General features: G+C 41.4%; 2 protein-coding genes across 5 annotated transcripts; one reads left to right on the forward strand and one right to left on the reverse strand.

Moving 5' to 3' along the window:
• The first annotated feature begins 661 nt into the window (after positions 1-661).
• Positions 662-21,321, forward strand: LOC120427641 (uncharacterized). Of its 4 annotated transcripts, XM_052706072.1 has the most exons (4): positions 662-2,135; positions 2,208-2,503; positions 20,679-20,803; positions 20,858-20,867. In XM_052706072.1, exon 1 carries the CDS (start codon positions 1,006-1,008, stop codon positions 1,948-1,950), a length of 945 nt encoding a protein of 314 aa, XP_052562032.1. In that variant the 5' UTR covers positions 662-1,005; the 3' UTR covers positions 1,951-2,135; positions 2,208-2,503; positions 20,679-20,803; positions 20,858-20,867. The 4 variants fall into 4 exon arrangements, with proteins under 4 accessions (XP_052562032.1, XP_052562033.1, XP_039448459.1 ...); XM_052706073.1 differs by lacking the exon at positions 20,858-20,867 and having other exon boundaries at positions 2,208-2,584; XM_039592525.2 differs by lacking the exons at positions 662-2,135; positions 2,208-2,503 and adding an exon at positions 13,015-13,591 and having other exon boundaries at positions 20,858-21,321.
• A 14-nt stretch (positions 21,322-21,335) lies between these two features.
• Positions 21,336-21,702, reverse strand: LOC120427642 (NADH dehydrogenase [ubiquinone] 1 beta subcomplex subunit 1). Its single transcript, XM_039592526.2, has one exon. The coding sequence runs from the start codon at positions 21,556-21,558 to the stop codon at positions 21,388-21,390; it is 171 nt and encodes a 56-aa protein (XP_039448460.1). The 5' UTR covers positions 21,559-21,702; the 3' UTR covers positions 21,336-21,387.
• Between the last annotated feature and the right edge of the window lie 722 nt (positions 21,703-22,424).

Consider the following 22,424-nt stretch of genomic DNA (forward strand, 5'->3'; position numbering starts at 1 on the left):
TTTCTCACTTCCGGAAAGACACTTTTTCGACGTGGAAGCGAAAACAAATATGGCCGCTAAACAAGTCCAAACACGTCCGCTGAACGAATCATGCAACGCTGTTCCGGAACTTTCGCGAATGATTTTTTCGCCACTCAAAGTTTTTTCCGCGCAGTAACTTCCGCGATGTATAATGACGCCGGAAAACTGTCACTAAACCACGACTACTTCTGACACCATGTTTTATTAAGTGTGATTAGCCAAAGAAGAGACCGGTTTACTAAATAAAATAGAGCGATTTATTGTACGTCTTGACTCTTGCACACTCAAGCACTGAATGAGCGACCCGATGAATGGCTATCACCCAGTCAAATCAATCCGAATTCTGAAACGGAATCTAATTAGAATCGTATACAAAATCCGTTTCAAACGCAACAACCGGTTCGAACACGGAACCGGCTGTTGCGTTTGAAACGGAATTTGTATACGATTCTAATTAGATTCCGTTTCAGAATTCGGATTGAGTTAACTGGGCATGAATGACGTTTCAGGGGATGTTCACAAACTACGTTTGGGGGTCTTACACAAATGACGCATAATATAACAGAAGTGGTCCGGGATAGTTCTCATTGGATACTCAGAGTTTCACGATTATAATCGTGACACTTCTATCATCGTGGTTTCAGCTTTTTTTTAAATGAGCAACACCGAAGCATACCTGTTGGGATGCGACCCTATTCGCACCCGACTGCGAACTGTCTTCGTGACAGCATCAACATCTGTCAGCCGTGCGGAGCCATTCATTCTCTCTTGCACCCGCGCCGGCTGAAGAAGTGCAATCAGTGTTAATTACTTATAATTATTACTTGATTTAAAAAAGTTACTTGTTACGGTAAACACCTCGCATTACTCGGTATCGTAACAAATTGGCGACGAGGATTACGGAGTCGGTTCCGTCCGCGGTCGTTTTCGCGACTTCACCGAGTGCTGGCTCACTACACCAAAGTGAGGTTAGGTGCGCGATGGATGACCAGGCAGTTCAGCAGCTTCTGCAACAGAGCCTGTGTCAGCAGCCGACGAAGGAACTCAACGAGCTGGACGCACACACGGCAGCGTCCCAGCTGGAGGCTCAAACGCCTTCGGGAGATCTGTTCGCCTGCAGCCGCGAGCCCTGCAACACCAACTCTCACCTCACACACGTGGACCACACCGAAGGTGACTCGCACGAAGCGGCGGAGAACCGGCTGCCACGATCACAAGCGATCGTGCGCACAGGTGAGCTGGATCGATGACATCTTGGTCGTCAATCAGGTCCAGGAGCAGCGCCGCGATCAAACACAGCGATCGTGTCCAGGTAGAAGTAAACATCACCTCAACGGGCACGTGCAAGTCGGTCGATCTGTACACAGATTCGTCCGCGGCGGTCTCAAGTCGGACGAGTCCACAGAGTGTTTTGCGCCCACAGGCCAACAGACACTCGAAGCAACATCATCGGGGGGAAAGGCCCTCCGGGCGACAACCAATTCACCAACGTGGAGAACAACAACAATGCTAGCGCTGGATGATAGGCTCAGCCAGCAGAACAACACCAAGGATTTCAACATCTTCAAGGTTCTTCGGTACGCTGCTTGGGCTTGGGATCCAGGACCGCTCCTGCAACGTGTTGGACTCCCGAAACGACATCGTATCATCTGTTTATTCAGCGATCAGCTGTGGCAACATAATGACGACTGTGAAGGAGTATTGAGTCGAGCAGAGCAGAAACATTCTCTTGACATTCTGCTGGGCGCTCGGAATTTGAAGCCAGCTGAACATGAAGGATTGAACGAGCTACGTCAACAGTTCCAGCCATCAAGCCCGGATCGCCAATCAAGATTCTCCGCGGATAGAGTTCATCCTGAAGCACCACACCTACGATGCTCGCCGAGATTGCGGTTCACATCTGTCTACTGCGAGCTGCACGACTTCTAGAAAGGGGGAGGTGTTGGGATGCGATCCTATTCGCACCCGACTGCGAACTGTCTTCGTGACAGCATCAACATCTGTCAGCCGTGCGGAGCCATTCATTCTCTCTTGCATCCGCGCCGGCTGAAGAAGTGCAATCAGTGTTAATTACTTATAATTATTACTTGATTTAATAAAAGTTACTTGTTACGGTAAACACCTCGCATTACTCGGTATCGTAACAATACCTTATTACCATCATTACCTTTCGCATGCATTTGCAGAATGGAAATGATGTTACGGAAGCAACAACCGGTGGTAGAGGCAGTGCTCATGGTCTGAACGGAAACGGGCAAACCGTCTTTTCGGTAACGGCCGGAACAGAGTCCGGTAGCCGATACAAGGAACGTTCGGGTTACGAGTTTAATTGCCATGCCGGCCATCGGCAAGAGGTGTGGCCATTCAAGCAATTGGTGGACTTCTAGGTTCGAGCAGAAACTTGCAATGCCAAAACAAAAGTCCACTACAACGAATTCAAATGTTTTGTAAGTGTTATCAGGGTTTTGAGCATTTTACTTAGGTGATAAATAAAAAAGCACTGGATTCACAACCCTGAGGTCGCCGTTTCGAATCCCGAGGCGGACGCAAAAAAAATCTTTGTGTAAGTACAGATATTCGGTGCCTTCTCCCCGTGATGGAGGTCCCGAAAGGCGGAGTCTTGTCGCAAAAAGAACAATACACGCCTGTGAATCCGTTGACGAAACCGCAAGGGTGATTAAGGCCACATTATAAGGTCGATTCCGTATTTCTTTTTAACTCCAGGTCAGCCCATAAAACAAGCCGCTTCTTCTAGAACCGGTCCCAATTCTTCATGACCCGAACTCATTTGCGCAGCAAAATTGCCTCCTATCTAAATCCTTAGGGCATCTCCACCGCAGGGACCTAATTGCGTTGCAAAGCTAATTTGACACCCGCGTCAAGCCCACCGCGGTACTTGTGCGAGAGCTAATTTAGGTTCGAGTTCATCCGTGTTCATCCGAATCTAAACAAAACTCAGGTTAGCTCCGGGATCTACCGGGAGCAGGCCCGTGATACTGACGTAGCTGGCTGAAGCCGCCACCAAATGTTTGGTGGCGCTGTTTCGGGAATTACATTTCAGAGGATCACAAATCAAAATATAATAAGTCTTATTTAATTTTTTGGAAAATAATCCTGTAGCTGCTCATATTGATTCTTTTCATTAAAATAAACCTTAAATGCCGCCAACAACAAAATATGTTTAGCATCAGGTCTCAGGCAAAGCTTCCCAGCAGGTGTATTTTTCAAATCCTCTGAAATGTCTTCCGCAAATTCTTATTTGGCCAATGAACTTACAGATCATCATAATGTTAATTTAAATCTACAATTTGAGGCGGTTGAGCTCAACCATGTTGTTGGGTAACTTTAAGAGCGAGTCCACGAACAGGGCATAGCCCATTGTTAGGGACGTTGTGGGGCTCACGTTGTGGGGCTTTACAAAAAAGCATGTTTTTGAGTCAAACAAACCAACTTCTATGGTACCCCGTGGTTTGAATGTGTTGGTAAATTTTCGACAAGAAAGCCAGAACAGCTATTTTTAGACATAAAAGTTCAAATTTAGAAACTAATTTTGTTGTTTTGTGTCTAGGGTATTTTAACCATTAGTGGACCCCCTAGTAGAGCCGAAGCACATTTTTCACAAATTTTCAATATTTTAAGCACTTTTTCATAACCCTTTGTACAAAACAATGAAAACTGAAGTCTTTCGAACAGTTTTGACTATTTTTTTCATCAGTTATTTGTTTTTGAGCAGAAAAATAGCCAATTGAAAAAAAAGTTTTTTTTGCCTGTTGTGGACCCCCTTTTCCTATAGTGGACCCGGGTCCATAATCCGATTGTGGACCCGGGTCCACTATAGGCAAACTGTTATTTTTATACCAAATTTAACCGATATTTGATGTTTTGATGCATGGTGTAGGTCTAATGATAGATATAATGAATAAAAGATGTATTTTGCTCACTTTTCATCATAAACAAATATTTTTTGTTAACAAATTTGGCTTTAAACAACAAAAAACCAAACAGACATTTAAACACATTTATTTCCGAAAAAGATCAGAGAAAACGTCTCAAAAACCACTGTAAACATAAAAATAATTTAAAAAAAGTAATCCTGATGCAAATTTTTCCATATTAATTACATAAATGGTTGACCGATACTAAACAATAGAATTGTTTACAGTTGCTGATAAAACCACGCATGTTTATTGGAAAAAGAATGTTTTGTTGTTGATTTATTATTATAAAATATCATTTCAAACTGCAATTATGGTGCTTCAGTTAAGTACAATTAACTATAGTTTTGATTAATTATAAATTCTTACGGCTTCAGCATTATTGGTACTTTTAACATGAAAACAGCTATAATTATACTCATAATTGAAAAAAAAATGCGTTTAGATTGATAACAACAAGCATTTATTGTATGTTTTAGAGAAACTTTTGCTTGAATACACAGTTTTCATAATTTTTGAAGGTTTAATTAACAGGGGTCCACTTTTGGAAAAGTTTGGATTTTCGTTGTCCTATATTGGACCCCCATAATTTTTGCTAGAAAATTGCATTTCTTCGCTTTATTTTAGTAAATATCCTTAAACTTACATTATTTCGACTTGCTGAAGTTAAATAATCAGTCAAAAAATGATTGGATGGTTAATTCAATCATAAAATATAAATGCAGTTTTGTTGTGAAAATGCTAGTGGCCATGGCTGATTTCAGATGTCGAACTCAAAACACTTATTTTGGTGAAAAGGACAATTCAATGTCAGTCATCATTGTTCTAAATGATGCTGAACATGCCAAATAAATGATTTGTAGACAACAACACGCTTGAAATTGTGATTTTATTGAATTTTCCATTAAAAACCCTTCAGAGGGTCCACTATAGGAAAGGGGTCCACTAATGGATAACGTACCCTATTCCTACTGAAACAGTTTCAGTTTTCAGTTTTTATTCATTCAGTTATCAATAAACAATTTGTTTCTCTTATATACCTAAATAGAGTTTTGGAGTTCCTTTCAGCTATGAATTCAAAATTTACACTTAGTGATACTATTAGAACGAGCAAAAGGGATTAATCAAGAGCAGGAAAAATTTCAACAAAAAAAACCTACTAGAATTGTTATAGAAAGGGGGATAGAAAAAGGAAAACTTAAAAACTAGATCACAGGTGATTGATGTCTTTTGACGTCGGATGCAGCTCACGGGTGGTAGATGTATTTCATCATTAGCTCGCTAAGAGCCAGAAATTGTTCCGCCTTGTTCCGGCAGGTTCGAAAGCGGGTCATCATCTCACCAGCCAGGGAGAAGAACTCTGGCAAGGTGAATAGATTTTCGCCGGTGACGGCATCTTGTTCTGCAGCAGTGCCACTCCCAGCAGCAGTCACACTTGCGTATGAGCGGCCCCACCCTGGTGGACCCGTTGGTTTCGGTACAGGCGTAGCTCTCGTAGACTGCAGAGGTTGCTTCGATGCAGCAGATTTCTGCTTCTTTTTCTCTTGCTCCTCGATGTAGTTTTTCCTTGCGGCACACCCACGATAGTTTGCCGTGTGGTTACCTTGGCAGTTGGCGCACTTCACAAGGGACTTATGTTTTTGAGCGTTGTCGTTATCGCCCAAGCTCGTCTTGCGGGGCAAAGTACACCTCTCGGTAAAGTGTTCTTCACCGCACTTCACACACTTTGGTGGCAGGTTACAGTGGCGAGAACCGTGGCCAAAGCGCTGGCAACGATGACATTGTGCTGTATCTGCCGGATTCTTGGAGTAGAATCTCCAGGTAACCCAGAATCCATCCAGAGTCTTGTTCCGTCGGAGGTCCTGAATTTTTACAGCACCACGATCAAAGTACAACAGGTACAACACATGAGTACCTGTAACCGTAGTCGTACGCGAGAGCACTTTGATGTCTCGCGGATGCACACCAACGTCAGCAAGGTGTTGAGTCAGATCTTCAATTGGTCGATCTTGATAGCCTTGCAAAACGATTTTTACAGGAACATTTTGAGCAAGGTCAAACGTATAAAATTTCACATTGTGCAATTTCAGGACCATTTGCACTTTATCGAAATTCTTCTTGCTCAAAGTAATGACCTGCACTGCAGTCTTACCAATCTTCAAGCTGTATTCTTGCCCTTCCAATAGCTCGTCCACGCTGTCGGCTATTGTGACGATGACGAATATCGGCGGAGGTCTTTTTTCCTTCGCCGCCGTAGTAGTAGCGCCGCTCCGTTTCTTCGACTTGCTTGTTGAGCCGTCGTCGTCGTCGTCGTCACCGTCATCAACGCTGCTGATGCTGATGTCGTCATTGTCATCTCCCTCTTGTTCTTCGTCACTGAGCGGAGTGTACGTGTTTCTCGTAGGGATGTTTACAGTTGTGGATTGCTGCTGCTGCTGCGTTCCAGAATTACTGCCGGAGGGAACCTGGTTCTTCTGGCCACCTTTGCTCAACATGCCTCTCGTACGAACGGGGCTACGTACCGGTACAATTGGGCGGATGTTGGTGTTGGCATGGAGCAGATTAGAGTTGATTCCATCTTGGCCCGCTGGTGAGGTTAGGATGGCGGCGTTGTCCGTCTTGGCACCTTTTTTCACACGGCCAGTTGAAGTGCTTCGGGACTGCTTCGAGGCCACACTCGAGTTCCCGCGTCCCCGGCCGGGTTTAGGCATCCCGGGGGAGATGTTCGCGGACAATCACTTCGAATTTACGACGTAATTTTCGGAAAAACTGTGGAGCACCGAAAACTTTGTTGTTACCGGCTGTAGGGTTGGTCGAACGATGAAACTCCTACTGAAACAAATTAAAAAATATTCAAATATTGTGCAAAAACATTGCTAAAATCACTTCTCAATTCACCCCATGTGTCTCGATTTGCCCCGGATAATGGTACACATTTAATTTGATTTTAACTAACGAAACAAAAATAAAGAAAAAAATATTTTCGTCCTTTCGATTTTGCGCCCTTTTCGTCATATTACTCCCCATAATTTTGACACTAGACACCTAAAATGAAGCTTAGATTGCTGATATTATTTTTTTCAGCGATAAAACTTATTTTTCTGAGTATGACCACAAAGAATTTAAAATGGATTTTTAAATCAATTTTGAAAAATTAACCTCGCGGTCCTTCTTGACAGAAAAGCTCCTACTTGACAGCTTGTTCCAAGGGGACCATAATTGATCCATCGAAAAAGTGTTGTCTTGTCAAAAAAAAAATTAAAATTAAAAACAGTGATCAGAAATGGTTTTTAATCGTGTTTTTTACCGTTGTACAAAAAATTTACATGGGGCTTTAGTACCCAATTCTGATTTTAAATTCTTAAATTCTTAAATTCTTAAATTCTTAAATTCTTAAATTCTTAAATTCTTAAATTCTTAAATTCTTAAATTCTTAAATTCTTAAATTCTTAAATTCTTAAATTCTTAAATTCTTAAATTCTTAAATTCTTAAATTCTTAAATTCTTAAATTCTTAAATTCTTAAATTCTTAAATTCTTAAATTCTTAAATTCTTAAATTCTTAAATTCTTAAATTCTTAAATTCTTAAATTCTTAAATTCTTAAATTCTTAAATTCTTAAATTCTTAAATTCTTAAATTCTTAAATTCTTAAATTCTTAAATTCTTAAATTCTTAAATTCTTAAATTCTTAAATTCTTAAATTCTTAAATTCTTAAATTCTTAAATTCTTAAATTCTTAAATTCTTAAATTCTTAAATTCTTAAATTCTTAAATTCTTAAATTCTTAAATTCTTAAATTCTTAAATTCTTAAATTCTTAAATTCTTCAATTCTTAAATTCTTAAATTCTTAAATTCTTAAATTCTTAAATTCTTAAATTCTTAAATTCTTAAATTCTTAAATTCTTAAATTCTTAAATTCTTAAATTCTTAAATTCTTAAATTCTTAAATTCTTAAATTCTTAAATTCTTAAATTCTTAAATTCTTAAATTCTTAAATACTTAAATTCTTAAATTCTTAAATTCTTAAATTCTTAAATTCTTAAGGGTGCACAGCAACCAAGGAAGTTGTTGTCTTCTTATTCCAAAATTGTCAAACTTACGGACCCAATCCTACAAAAATCTGATTGTAAAAATAGTCAAACTTTGTTGTAAATAAATACCATGGCAGTAATTTAGGGGATGAATAAAAAAATATATCAATAGTTCCCGTAGTTTTGAAGATACTAAAATGTCTGTAACAGAAATCTGAGTGCAAAAGCTATGGTTGATGTGTACCGTTAAATTCTTAAATTCTTAAATCTTAAATTCTTAAATTCTTAAATTCTTAAATTCATAAATTCATAAATTCTTAAATTCTAATATTCTTAAATTCTTAAATTCTTAAATTCTTAAATTCTTAAATTCTTAAATTCTTAAATTCTTAAATTCTTAAATTCTTAAATTCTTAAATTCTTAAATTCTTAAATTCTTAAATTCTTAAATTCTTAAATTCTTAAATTCTTAAATTCTTAAATTCTTAAATTCTTAAATTCTTAAATTCTTAAATTCTTAAATTCTTAAATTCTTAAATTCTTAAATTCTTAAATTCTTAAATTCTTAAATTCTTAAATTCTTAAATTCTTAAATTCTTAAATTCTAAAATTCTTAAATTCTTAAATTCTTAAATTCTTAAATTCTTAAATTCTTAAATTCTTAAATTCTTAAATTCTTAAATTCTTAAATTCTTAAATTCTTAAATTCTTAAATTCTTAAATTCTTAAATTCTTAAATTCTTAAATTCTTAAATTCTTAAATTCTTAAATTCTTAAATTCTTAAATTCTTAAATTCTTAAATTCTTAAATTCTTAAATTCTTAAATTCTTAAATTCTTAAATTCTTAAATTCTTAAATTCTTAAATTCTTAAATTCTTAAATTCTTAAATTCTTAAATTCTTAAATTCTTAAATTCTTAAATTCTTAAATTCTTAAATTCTTAAATTCTTAAATTCTTAAATTCTTAAATTCTTAAATTCTTAAATTCTTAAATTCTTAAATTCTTAAATTCTTAAATTCTTAAATTTTCAAATTCCTGATTTTGAATTCTGAAGAAAATAAATACTTTAATATTAAAATTATTTCTCAATTCTAAATATTTTTTATTGAGAATTTCCAAGTTTAAGATTTTTTACTATTGTGTTTTTCAGTCAGATAATAGATATTTGTATGATAACTGTCAAGTTTATTTTCACTCTAGTTTACTTCATTTCGATCCGTGTGGATCAATTGGACAGCGCACTGGACTCACAATCCAGAGGTTGCTGGTTAGTACTAGAAATAGTGGCCGACAGCTATAAAGACAACTTCTGTTTTTACTCATTTCGACCAAAAAACTATATCTGTCCTTTTAATCCTGCATGAGATTCGGCGGGGATTTTCAATATTATTATATCGAATACAATATTATTAAAACGTTTGTGAGTTTCAGTCGCATACAAAAAGGAAAATTCTTGATATATATTTGAATTTTAATACATAATTCAAAAATGTGTTTGTTGACGCACATCGTAGCGGATGTGGTCCTGTGTGTCGGGGGTGAAACTTTGTGATCCGGTAAGTCAAACGCGATTTACTTGGGGACAACTTTATTGCACAAAAGGGTACAAAATGACTGTTTCTACTTCAGTTTATTCGTTCTACTTAACTTGGCCCCTGAGAAGGGGTGACTGTCCCGGTCGACCATCTGGTCAGAAGTGTTTTGTGCTTAAGATTCTAGTTTGGTTCTAATTGGTCAAGTTACTTGCGACCGGGAAGTCTACAAAACTTTACAAAAGACAAACCACTTCGTGTTCTGAAACCACTACAAACATTGAACATAAAGGTACACGAAGGGCTACTGAGATTGTGTGTGTGGTGTTACATAATCTACAGTGTTGTCTGGAAGTGTTTCTACATGATCGTCAAAAAAGAGTGAACCTGGGCGTGAACATACCGCCCGCCTTGAAAGGCCGAAGGCTTTCAACAAAATTAAATCCTAACAGCCCTACTTTTCTTAAAACTATCACAGCTCTTTCTTTGAAATGTCTTCGTCCGGTATTTTGCTGGTTATTGGGCTGCTGGCGATGTTCTGCGGTGTCGTTGACGATGCTTGGCCGAATCGAGGGATGAACAGCAACCTGTCGATGGAAAGCGCTGAGCTTCTGTTTGAACGGATTAAACATGGGGTTACTTAACTTGGTGCGGGGGTGGAGCGGCAGTTCTGGCCCGTCCGACCACGAACGCGCCACTCCTCGTGCCTTGTTGCTGTGTCCTCGATTGCCGTAGACTGTGGCAAGAGCGATCGATTCGCTCACTTGCCGGAGACGCCGCGCGCCTTGCGCTGGCGCGGCCGTGGGATGTCGCTACCACACTGCGATGAAGCGACCGTTGAAAACACCGCCGCCTAGTTGGCGCGGTCAAAGACGATGATGTTGTTGGTGGGCGCGTTCCCACCCAGAACGACTTGGCTGGTCGGCACCTTGATGTGCTGGTTGGTTGGTGTGGGATCTCCATCGCTGACGTCACGTTTCTGGAACTCTGGTGCCTCTGAAGACGACTGCCCAGGGTACGTCTACCCCGACAACCGACACAACGACTCTTGCAGCATTGCGCACTGCTGCAAGTCGAAGCGATGACCGAAGAGTTCTGGATGCGGTGGTTCTTGTTGGCATCAGGAGATGGTCGGTCTCGTCGACCGAGTTCGATGCCATTGGTTGGCATTCCAGCGATGTTCCAGCAGGACCTGTGAGGGGAGCTGATTGAGCTACTGCGAAAAACGATAGTCAACAGGTACTTATCTTGGGGAAGTGGCGGGGTGGCTGTTCTGGCCCGTCCGACCACGAACGCGCCACCCCCAAATGCCTTGGTGCTGGAACTCCGCTTTCAGCATTTGGCTCGCTGAACTGGTGCTGATTTGGTGCCTCGTGCACCGCCCTAACGTAGGGGAAACCTTGGTAGGTTGTGCGGCTCGTGCGCCGTTCGGGGACCGCCGTGTTGCGGTCATGCGATGATCGTGTCATCATCGCCGTCGTTGCTCGGGTGAGCTGGTGTCAGCAGCTCGTGCGCCGCCCATCGTGGGTCGTAGGAGTGCGGCCTCTTGCCGCTCGACGTGGCCGTGTTGCCACTCAGGACGGCAGCGTCCGTGCTGCCCTTGTGTAGTGTGTGGACTGTATGTTGGGTTGTCTTCTGCTGAGGTAGTGCGGCTTGCGCGCCGCCCGCCGTGTGCTGCACCGGTTGTGCAGCGTCGTGACCGTGGTGGTGATGATTTGCGGCCTGGGTTCCGCCCTTGGAGAGTGCCAGCGGCCTTGGTGCCGCCCGCCATGAACTGCTGCGCCGTCCGCGCGTCCGTACGGCTGCTGTTTCCTGCTTCAACGTGGGATGCCACCGTTGTGGCCGACTTGATTTCCACCGTGTGTGGGTCTTAGTGCCTCCAGTGAGGGCTTGCGTGTGCCAGCTGTGTGGCCGTAGGTTGCCTCCGATGAGGCCTTGGAAAGTGCCATCATGGTGTGGCTGGAATGTGGGACCAGGTGTCCCCGTTGACCATGACGTCACCCGATTGCTCGTGACTTCAATTCATCTCCGCGAGCCCAGAGAGGAAGGTGGCCGAAGGCGGCCGTGCACAGCAGCATCGCCGGAATTCCAACCGGTGTTGGATGGGGAATCTACTGCTGGTGAGTAGACTGAGGGTTGGTGACGCCGTTGGGTTGGGAGATTACACGACGCGATAGACTGGTTCTACCCGCCGCTAACCTGACATGGATTCCAGCGCCTCGTCGCGCTGCCCGAACTTGAGCAGGAACAAGGTTGCTCGCTCTCGGCGTTCCGAGGGACTTTCTTCTTCGTAGGACGCATTTAGCTCTCGGCGTTTCGGTTCGCAGAGCTTCTTGGTGGGGACGCTCGGCGCGTCCGATGGCAGGGTATCTTCTCCGTCGTGAAAGGTCTCCGACAGTCCGTCCGACTGCGGAGAGTGTGGTGACCTCCAGTCCGTCCGACTGCGAGGTGCGAGATGGCAGCTCGTGGCACTGCCCAGTGAGTTGATCGTCGACCGGCTGGCCGACCAAAGCTGTTGGCGTTGGCAGTTTAGGATGACTGCGATACGTTTGTGCAAGCCGTGGTGATTGCAATTTGTGTGACGATGTTGAGCAGTCCAGCACACCGATCCTGAGGGTTTGAAGCGACTAAATCACTGGTCAAACTGCATAATTGAAAAATACTTATCTCAAGATGGTGGTGGGGGGCTGTTCTGGCCCGTCCGACCACGAACGCGCCGCCCCTCAGGCCTTAGAGCTGGATCCTGCTGTCAGCGTATTGCGTGCTGAATCACCCGACGACAAATTGATGATCGCCAATCGAAGACTGCAACGGTTTGCAGCGAAGAAAAGTGCGCGACGATCACTCGAAGAGCGCCCTTGCGACACCGCTGTGATGTTCTGCTGACGTGTGGATGTGTGTGCACTTGGTGTGCACCGACGGATGCGAAAACATAAGCAATTTCTTCTCCACTGATCGGTTAGAATTCACTCCACAAGGACTGCGTTCGCGTGATCGGCCATGTGGCTTGGTCTAACCACTCCGAGACCGTGACCACTTCGTTTAGGGCATTCACGACCGACCGATCCATAACTGCCGCGGAACCGAGTTGAACTTCCACAGAACTTGCCCTCTCGAACCGACGAGGCTTGTTTACCTTTTTGCACTCACCGTGAGATTCGTCTTCTCTCACGGCTCACTTTTCTCACTTCGGAAGCAAGGTTCGTAGAAAACGGGTAGGTTCGCGAGGTTGACGTGATTTCGAAAATAGTGTTGCTGCATGGGTCTTCGCAGACTTTTCACTTGCACTGCAGAAATGGTGACGTTTTGTTCGCGCGGAACTTTCGTGTGCCGGTCGTTGTTCAACCGACAACATGCGACGCCATTTTCGACTTCACAAAATGGCGTTCGCGCCATCACTATTTTTCCGCGAATCTTTCTCGTAACGCACAACGTTTACGTCACGAGCTTTTCTGCAGACCTTTGCGGTGGCTCTACAGACGGAAACTAGCACACATTCTTTACGCGACTTCGAAAAGTTGTAACGCACTGACAGTTCTCGTCTTGTTTTGGTTTTCACTTTTACGGCTCGCGGTACACTTTTCGTCTCGGTTTGTTCGGAGTATTTCGACGGTTTTCGTGGTCAAGTTCACGACGGAGTGATTCTTCTTGTGTAGTGGCCATATCACGATGGCGGAATTGGCTTCTTGATCACCAGGACAGAATGGCGGATCTGGACGGGATTATTGCGACGTTAGAAGATGGCGAATCCTTCCAACGGACTTCTGCACTGGATTCATTTTTGAAGTGGCGCCGCGGCTCAACACTTGGGAAGTTTCTTCTTTGTTTGCACGATGGTTTTGCGTTACAGCAATCTTCTTTTGCAGGTGAGAAGTGGACGGGACTTCTCCGTTTGGGTACGGTACCGCGGCGGTAGGAATGGCGCTCGGGCCATTTGCAACTTGGACGGCGGAATTGTCCTTCGACTTCGCGGTTCCCGACACACAATCCGGTTCGATCGGACCAAAATGTTGACGCACATCGTAGCGGATGTGGTCCTGTGTGTCGGGGGTGAAACTTTGTGATCCGGTAAGTCAAACGCGATTTACTTGGGGACAACTTTATTGCACAAAAGGGTACAAAATGACTGTTTCTACTTCAGTTTATTCGTTCTACTTAACTTGGCCCCTGAGAAGGGGTGACTGTCCCGGTCGACCATCTGGTCAGAAGTGTTTTGTGCTTAAGATTCTAGTTTGGTTCTAGCTGGTCAAGTTACTTGCGACCGGGAAGTCTACAAAACTTTACAAAAGACAAACCACTTCGTGTTCTGAAACCACTACAAACATTGAACATAAAGGTACACGAAGGGCTACTGAGATTGTGTGTGTGGTGTTACATAATCTACAGTGTTGTCTGGAAGTGTTTCTACATGATCGTCAAAAAAGAGTGAACCTGGGCGTGAACAGTGTTATTTAAAAAAAAAGTTATTTTTAAATTCTGAACATTCATGTTTAAATTTTCTGTGATTATTTGCTTATATTTAATATAGGTGGTTGATTATTTTCTATTTAGGCCGTTGCAAATATTTTTTGAAGTTTATGTCCCTCGACTCTGACCAAAGTCGAGGGAGGGGGCAAAAAAATAAAAAAGTATAAAAATTGAAATTACGAGCCATGGTTTCAACATTTTAATGAAAAAAGTGTTTTAAAATGCATTATACGCCTGTCCAGTTGTTTTGCCATCATTAGTTTCCAAAATATCTAAGTATTGACAAAAAATTTATTTTTTGCGAAAAATAAAATTTTTGCGGTGCTGTACATTGGAATTTCATAAAAATTCATAACATTTTTAAACAAGATCAAATATGCTAAATATGATTATTGATTGTAACCTTTCTCAATGTTCCATCTGGTTTAAAATTAAAACACGGTAAATGAGAACAAATGAAATATTAAAATCCCTTTTCCAATCCTTTCCATTAGCTGGTATTGAGCCCTACATGAGATAAAAAAATAAAAACAAGATTTAAAATACCTATATCTGGCTATAAACATCCTTAAACGATAAGTTGATCCACCCTATTCCCAACAAAATGCCAGCTAGAAATACCCCCCAACCTTACTCCTCCAATTATGCCCGCTCGACCAAAACGTCACCGTGACAGACGTCGCTTTGGGTGGAATAAGCACGTGACGACGGCGACGACGACGAGGACGATGACGAGGAGGAGGCTGCTGGGTATATAAGCGCCGTCGTGCGAAGTTGGCGCTCTCTTTTCGGTAATCAATCTTCAACCCGTACACGACGAATTGATTTACCCGAGTTTCTTTTTATCGCGATATAGGTAATCAACCCTAAACGTACCGTCCGCGTGTTCCCCAGTGAAACCGGTATCTGCAAGGTGTACGTATCACCAGTTCGCGAAGGAGGTGACCTCTGAGTTTGAGGCGGCCTGTGCTCACGGTTTGACACCTCGACACTGGTCTCGATCCCTCCTGCACTGCGGACGGGTACTTCCGGCGTGACCAGGCGGTTGACGTCACCATCTTCCGCTTCCACGCCCGGAAACAGTCGACAACTGACGCCGCTTCCAAGCCTCCCCGAGTGATCATCTGCATCGTGCATCACCGGTACTTCCGGTTGTCTGCTATCGCCCGGCGTGGCCATTGACTTTGCCCCGAGTGCAAGCCGGCAGCGGAAGACACATTCGGCCTGAGGATCGCCGTCATCTGTTCCACGTGCTCCTGAGGTTCCGGAGGGAGCCATCATCTAGTTCCGAGGTGGCCACCATCATCGTCGTCACCGTGCCACCATCCAAGTAAGTCCGTAGGAGAACATCGTCCAGTTCTCCGAGCCAGAGGACGCAGCTGATCGGGTCGCCAGCCGGTGGACAGTCCGTAGGGCTGCATCGTGCTCGATCAACGTGGTGAGTCCGTAGGGGCCAAGCTACCTCCCCGAGCAAGTGGACGCCATCGACAGCTGTTCCGACACGTGGGCTGGGACGTCACCGGACGTCGCCTTCCGAGGATCATCCCGTGTCCAAAGCCCTCACCCAGTCGGGTTGGAGGCCAAGCGGGCCCGCTTGGCGCCGTTACGGCGACGTGGAGGACGGGTGTGTAAATTGGGTGAGATCCCCTCCGTTAAAACCCTATTCCCTACCCCCACATAATAAGAAAACTTTGTAAAAATGTATGAATATAAATTTATTTTCTTACCATCTAATTTTTAACTTTTTTCCACTAACTCTGGTTAGTGTGCACCCTGAGAAACCCTTAAGTAGTTTCATGATGCAGAAAAATGCATTTTAGATTGTTTTCAGTTGATTAGACCTGAGTGCTGAATTGTGGTTCGCAAAACGGCCTCAATTTTGAACTGTCAAAGTGGAACCAATTTACTGTTCGCCAAAAGTAGAGAGTATTGTTATCGATCATTAAACATTGTTTTTTTTTTGTTTGCAAGAGTAAAAAATATGAGGCTTTTGGAACCTGGAGTTGTCAAGAAAACTTAAGAAAGTTGAAGGCGAGATCGTCATTTTTTATAATTATGAATGGAAGTTGTTTGTGGAGTCGATGTGGTTGTATTCATCCAGAAGCTGTCTTTATTGTTTCATTCTATTGAAAACCTACTCACTAAAATGTTTTCTGTTTGTTGGATCAGCTTCGCTAGAATTAGCGATGTTTTTTCGCTGGACCAGGAAGAGCGACAGGATTCCAAAACCAGCCAGCGAATTTATTTGCGACATCGCAGAATAACACTGTCGCCGCAGTTCTTCGTCATTCGTAAAAAAGAAAAACCTCTTCTAACCAATCGAAACTTGCAAATACACACAATTTTCCAGTAAAAAATGTCAAAAACTAGACAAAAAAACACATACTACTTATTATAAAACAGCTCATTTACCAATGAGAAAAAAGTCATGCTTGTGCTTGAACAGCCTGCTACTTTGTAGATGTAAACAAAGTGGGATCATTCGAAAATCACGTTACGCATTCTCTCTATTCATCACCCAGGATTAGACTTATATTTTCATGGAAATTTTGAAGTTTTTTGGAAAAATATTTTTTTTGCCCCCTGAATTTTCAGACCAATTTTGAAGGGGGGGGGGGGGGGCGACATAAACTTTGAAAAATATTTGCAACGGCCTTAAAAATACTAAAAAATGATAAATAACACAATTTTTCAATTTAATAAAGTCGTTTTGAACCAAATTACTGATTTCTTCAATATTCATTCAAATTTGATAATCAAAATAAATGCAACTTCAACCAAAGACAAATAATTCTAAAAATCGCTGAAAAAATTAGCCACCGGCAGCGCGGGGACTTCTCGAGCACCTATCTTGGCTACTCGACGGATCCCCGATGAACTTTTTCTTCGCTGAATGAACTCGAAGGCTAATTTAGCTTTAGCTTTGCTACCCGCGGTGCGAAAGTTGGGGTGCAAACATGTCGGGAGCAAATCGGATGAACTCTCTTAAAAATTTGAAAATGATATTTTATTGATGTAAGTAAACAATTAGGACATATAATGCAATTGGAAGCATATTTTATCATGCTAGAATGTAGTTTTATTGATTTCGACCAACAAACCGGCTAGAATTTGAAAATAAATAAATTAGATCCCCGCGGTGGGCTTGATTCGGTAGCCAAATTAGCTCCCAGCGGTGCGAAAACGTGTATTAGCTACGGAGCAAAGCTAAAACTGGGGATCCAACCGATAGGTTTGCCACGCAATTAGATCTCTGCGGTGGAGATGCCCTTACTAGTAATGTTGATTGTAGATAGGCCATTAACCTCGAACCGAGATGGTGCTCTGCTCTGCTAGAATTTTTCGTGACTGAGATAAGTCAAGCTGATTTCTGACAGTTTAGTGGGGTCGAAGCTGGGTGATGAATAGAGAGAATGCGTAACGTGATTTTCGAATGATCCCACTTTGTTTACATCTACAAAGTAGCAGGCTGTTCAAGCACAAGCATGACTTTTTTCTCATTGGTAAATGAGCTGTTTTATAATAAGTAGTATGTGTTTTTTTGTCTAGTTTTTGACATTTTTTACTGGAAAATTGTGTGTATTTGCAAGTTTCGATTGGTTAGAAGAGGTTTTTCTTTTTTACGAATGACGAAGAACTGCGGCGAGAGTGTTATTCTGCGATGTCGCAAATAAATTCGCTGGCTGGTTTTGGAATCCTGTCGCTCTTCCTGGTCCAGCGAAAAAACATCGCTAATTCTAGCGAAGCTGATCCAACAAACAGAAAACATTTTAGTGAGTAGGTTTTCAATAGAATGAAACAATAAAGACAGCTTCTGGATGAATACAACCACATCGACTCCACAAACAACTTCCATTCATAATTATAAAAAATGACGATCTCGCCTTCAACTTTCTTAAGTTTTCTTGACAACTCCAGGTTCCAAAAGCCTCATATTTTTTACTCTTGCAAACAAAAAAAAAACAATGTTTAATGATCGATAACAATACTCTCTACTTTTGGCGAACAGTAAATTGGTCCCACTTTGACAGTTCAAAATTGAGGCCGTTTTGCGAACCACAATTCAGCACCCAGGGTCGAAGCAGGCCCGTGATATTTACTGACGTAGCTGGCTGAAGCCGCCACCAAATGTTTGGTGGTGCTGTTTCGGGAATAACATTTCAGAGGGTCACAAATCAAAATATAATAAGTCTTATTTAATTTTTTGGAAAATAATCCTGTAGCTGCTCATATTGATTCTTTTCATTAAAATAAACCTTAAATGCCGCCAACAACAAAATATGTTTAGCATCAGGTCTCAGGCAAAGCTTCCCAGCAGGTGTCTTTTTCAAATCCTCTGAAATGTCTTCCGCAAATTCTTATTTGGCCAATGAACTTACAGATCATCATAATGTTAATTTAAATCTACAATTTGAGGCGGTTGAGCTCAACCATGTTGTTGGGTAACTTTAAGAGCGAGTCCACGAACAGGGCATAGCCCATTGTTAGGGACGTTGTGGGGCTCACGTTGTGGGGCTTTACAAAAAAGCATGTTTTTGAGTCAAACAAACCAACTTCTATGGTACCCCGTGGTTTGAATGTGTTGGTAAATTTTCGACAAGAAAGCCAGAACAGCTATTTTTAGACATAAAAGTTCAAATTTAGAAACTAATTTTGTTGTTTTGTGTCTATTCCTACTGAAACAAATTAAAAAATATTCAAATATTGTGCAAAAACATTGCTAAAATCACTTCTCAATTCACCCCATGTGTCTCGATTTGCCCCGGATAATGGTACACATTTAATTTGATTTTAACTAACGAAACAAAAATAAAGAAAAAAATATTTTCGTCCTTTCGATTTTGCGCCCTTTTCGTCATATTACTCCCCATAATTTTGACACTAGACACCAAAACTTTGGTACTTTTTAGGCTTCAGTGACATTGTATGCAGATGACAGCCGAAGCATCCCCGTGGGTCGAAGTCGTCGAAGTGGGGTGTTTATTATTGTTATTTGTTTATTTGATTGTTTCAGTTGGAACGTTTGCCGCTTACTTTTGAATAACAATTTTATCCAAAAAAGGCGTTAATAAAAATACTTAGAAAAATGCAACCTAAGCGAAATATGGGCTTACTTATTGTAAACCAAAAAGAATTTGGAATACAGGGTCTACTAGTTGAGGTAATGTGTAACATCTAGAAAACTTTTTATTATAGAGCTTTATGACGTTTCGCGTACGCACACTAGCGCACCATTTAATTTTGCTGGCCGGACAAAATTTAACCTCACTTTTTTTCGTGTACGTACACGCAATACATGCGCACGTAGATAACTCTATAGAGCTTTATGACGTTTCGCGTACACACACTAGCGCACCATTTGATTTTGCTGTCCGGACAAAATTTAACCTCAATCTTTTTCGTGTACGTACACGCAATACATGCGCACGTAGATTACTCTATACCCTAAGTGTGCTGTTGTGGCACTAGGAGGGGGCACCTCGTCCGCAACGAGGTACGAACCGGCGACCTCTGGATTGTGAGTCCAGGGGGTGGTCCGATTGATCCACACAGGCGTCCAAAATCTTTAACTTAATTGTGATTCAAATTCATTTGGGTTTCTTGTACGAACAGGGGCAGAATGGGTTTCCTCTGGGTGATGAATAGAGAGAATGCGTAACGTGATTTTCGAATGATCCCACTTTGTTTACATCTACAAAGTAGCAGGCTGTTCAAGCACAAGCATGACTTTTTTCTCATTGGTAAATGAGCTGTTTTATAATAAGTAGGGGAAATATACCCATTTCAATCACTCTAAGCCGTTCGACCAATTCTCATCACTTTTGCCGTTTTCCGCTATTAAATCAACATTTTCAGATGTAACAACAATGGAGAGTTGCTTGCTCACATTTATTTGAGCTATTTATTACTTTGGAACAGTCAAAAACACTTCTAGAGTTTTTTTTGATTAGGTCCTATAAACATATGAAAGACAATAGTTTATTGGTCCTTTTCAAAAAAAACTCTGGACTTTATGAATGCTGTAATTCATGATCAAAGTGCTGATAGGCCGATAATAGAAATAGGCTGAGAAATGGTATATTTCCCCTAGTATGTGTTTTTTTGTCTAGTTTTTGACATTTTTTACTGGAAAATTGTGTGTATTTGCAAGTTTCGATTGGTTAGAAGAGGTTTTTCTTTTTTACGAATGACGAAGAACTGCGGCGAGAGTGTTATTCTGCGATGTCGCAAATAAATTCGCTGGCTGGTTTTGGAATCCTGTCGCTCTTCCTGGTCCAGCGAAAAAACATCGCTAATTCTAGCGAAGCTGATCCAACAAACAGAAAACATTTTAGTGAGTAGGTTTTCAATAGAATGAAACAATAAAGACAGCTTCTGGATGAATACAACCACATCGACTCCACAAACAACTTCCATTCATAATTATAAAAAATGACGATCTCGCCTTCAACTTTCTTAAGTTTTCTTGACAACTCCAGGTTCCAAAAGCCTCATATTTTTTACTCTTGCAAACAAAAAAAAAAACAATGTTTAATGATCGATAACAATACTCTCTACTTTTGGCGAACAGTAAATTGGTTCCACTTTGACAGTTCAAAATTGAGGCCGTTTTGCGAACCACAATTCAGCACCCAGGATTTTCTGTTCCTAGTTTAAGTTAACGTTAATTATTTTTTTTAAAGCGCAGACTGCAGTAAAATATGCTGAAAGTAACAAACATGTCCTCTTCATAACCGAAGAGCGTATTAAAAATGTAACACCAGACTTTCTCAGAAACTACAACAACGCGGTTTATCGGAAGTTGAAGTTTATGTGAGTATTTTTTAGCATGTAATTCTTAAAATATTAATAAAAGTTACATTTTAGATATTCTAAATCATCAGCGGCCATTCTACTGAAATTAAACGAGGTTCAAGGATGGAATTTTACTCCGAGCTTGGTGATAGTTGAAGCAATACAAAAAAACATAGACGACATGAACACAAGCCAATCACCAGACGATGCCATTTACTATTACAGCACCTTTGTGGCCAGCATATTCGACGCGGTGGAAACCTTTTCTCGAAGGCTTCAGGGCCGATGCCAATGCATCCTAACTATTTCCCAGGGATGTTTTGATGATAATTTACCTCATGAATTGTTTTTTCAGCAGGGCAACATTTTTTCGGAAAGCGTGTTGAATTCGAGCCAGGACGTGCTCGACATTCTTCGAGAATCATTGGCACTTGGTTGAAGCTTAAATAAAGAAGCTGATATTTTTATTGGAATATCTTAAAATCTTACTATAGATTGGTCCTGATGTAGAATAAATTAGGTGTTTCTCAAAGAAATTAATAAGTGCTACTAGGTTTACAGACATATGCCTTTATTCGACACTATTTAATTTGACCTTATTATTACGGCCAGGATGGTTTTTCGCCTTCCTCCAATACACGACCATAAAGGGCGCTCTTATCCCGGAACATAGTCATTCGTTCGGTTTCCTTGTTGTCCAAGAACCATCCGAACCCGTATCCTGCCAACGGAACGATGGCCAGCAGGTATTGCCTCGTAAGTCCAAACATCATTGTGCTGGATTCAAGTCGTTCTAATCCCGTCGACTTTGTGGTTGTTGTTGTTGGTGCTGGGCTGTTTGCTTCCACTTACGGGTGTACGAATAATCAGCGGCAATAGAACCGATCGATAGCGTCGGAAAGATTATCACAACACAGTGACGACGCCAAAAGTTTGCCAAAGACATGGAGCTGAGATTATTTAAGAGGATAGGAATGAAAAATTAAAGATTAAAAATTGTTCTATGATTACGCAAAACTTGCAATAACTCACTCAAGCAGAACCCATTCGAATTTCGATGGTCGATGCAGCAGTACTGTCAAAATGAACACCTTTACCAAAAATCATGATTTTTTGAGTTCCAAATCCCACTTTTCATACGAATTTTTCAGTTCAACCCATATAACCATTTTTATGGTTGTAGTACCTGAACTCAAAAAATCGTATGAAAGGTGGGATTTGGAACTCAAAAAATCACACGCTTACTGGGGGAACTCAATTTTTAAGTTCGTTCAATCAAAATGAAGTTCGGTTCAGCGATGTCAATTTTGAGATGGGTTTGTTTTGATTTTATTTGTCAAATTCGAGATCACTGAACCGAACTTCATTTTGCTTGGCAACTTTGCCGAAATCTGAGAAGTGCCAGTTTTGGACTTAGCGTTTTCACAGGTGTTTTGGTGAGTTTGCTAAAAGGAATATTTTATTTATAATATTTCTATTTTTTTAGTTTTACAGAATTATTTGTGGCGTGCCGTGTCGGAGAGGAACCAGACACCAAGGAGCAGTAAAAGAAATTTCCACGGGGCGTTGCCAGGTTGCCCTCCAAGAGGTTCAACAAATGTTTCCCGATTTTCTCTAAAATTTACAATCTTTGCATTTT

The sequence above is a fragment of the Culex pipiens genome, chromosome 1 (genome assembly GCF_016801865.2).
Source record: "Culex pipiens pallens isolate TS chromosome 1, TS_CPP_V2, whole genome shotgun sequence".
Taxonomy (NCBI): Eukaryota; Metazoa; Arthropoda; class Insecta; order Diptera; family Culicidae; genus Culex; species Culex pipiens.

What these genes read in the sequence shown, in the direction of transcription:
- LOC120427641 (XM_052706072.1), top strand. Translation starts at nt 1,006, where the DNA reads ATGACCAGGCAGTTCAGCAGCTTCTGCAACAGAGCCTGTGTCAGCAGC.
- LOC120427642 (XM_039592526.2), bottom strand. Translation starts at nt 21,558, where the DNA reads ATGATGTTTGGACTTACGAGGCAATACCTGCTGGCCATCGTTCCGTTG.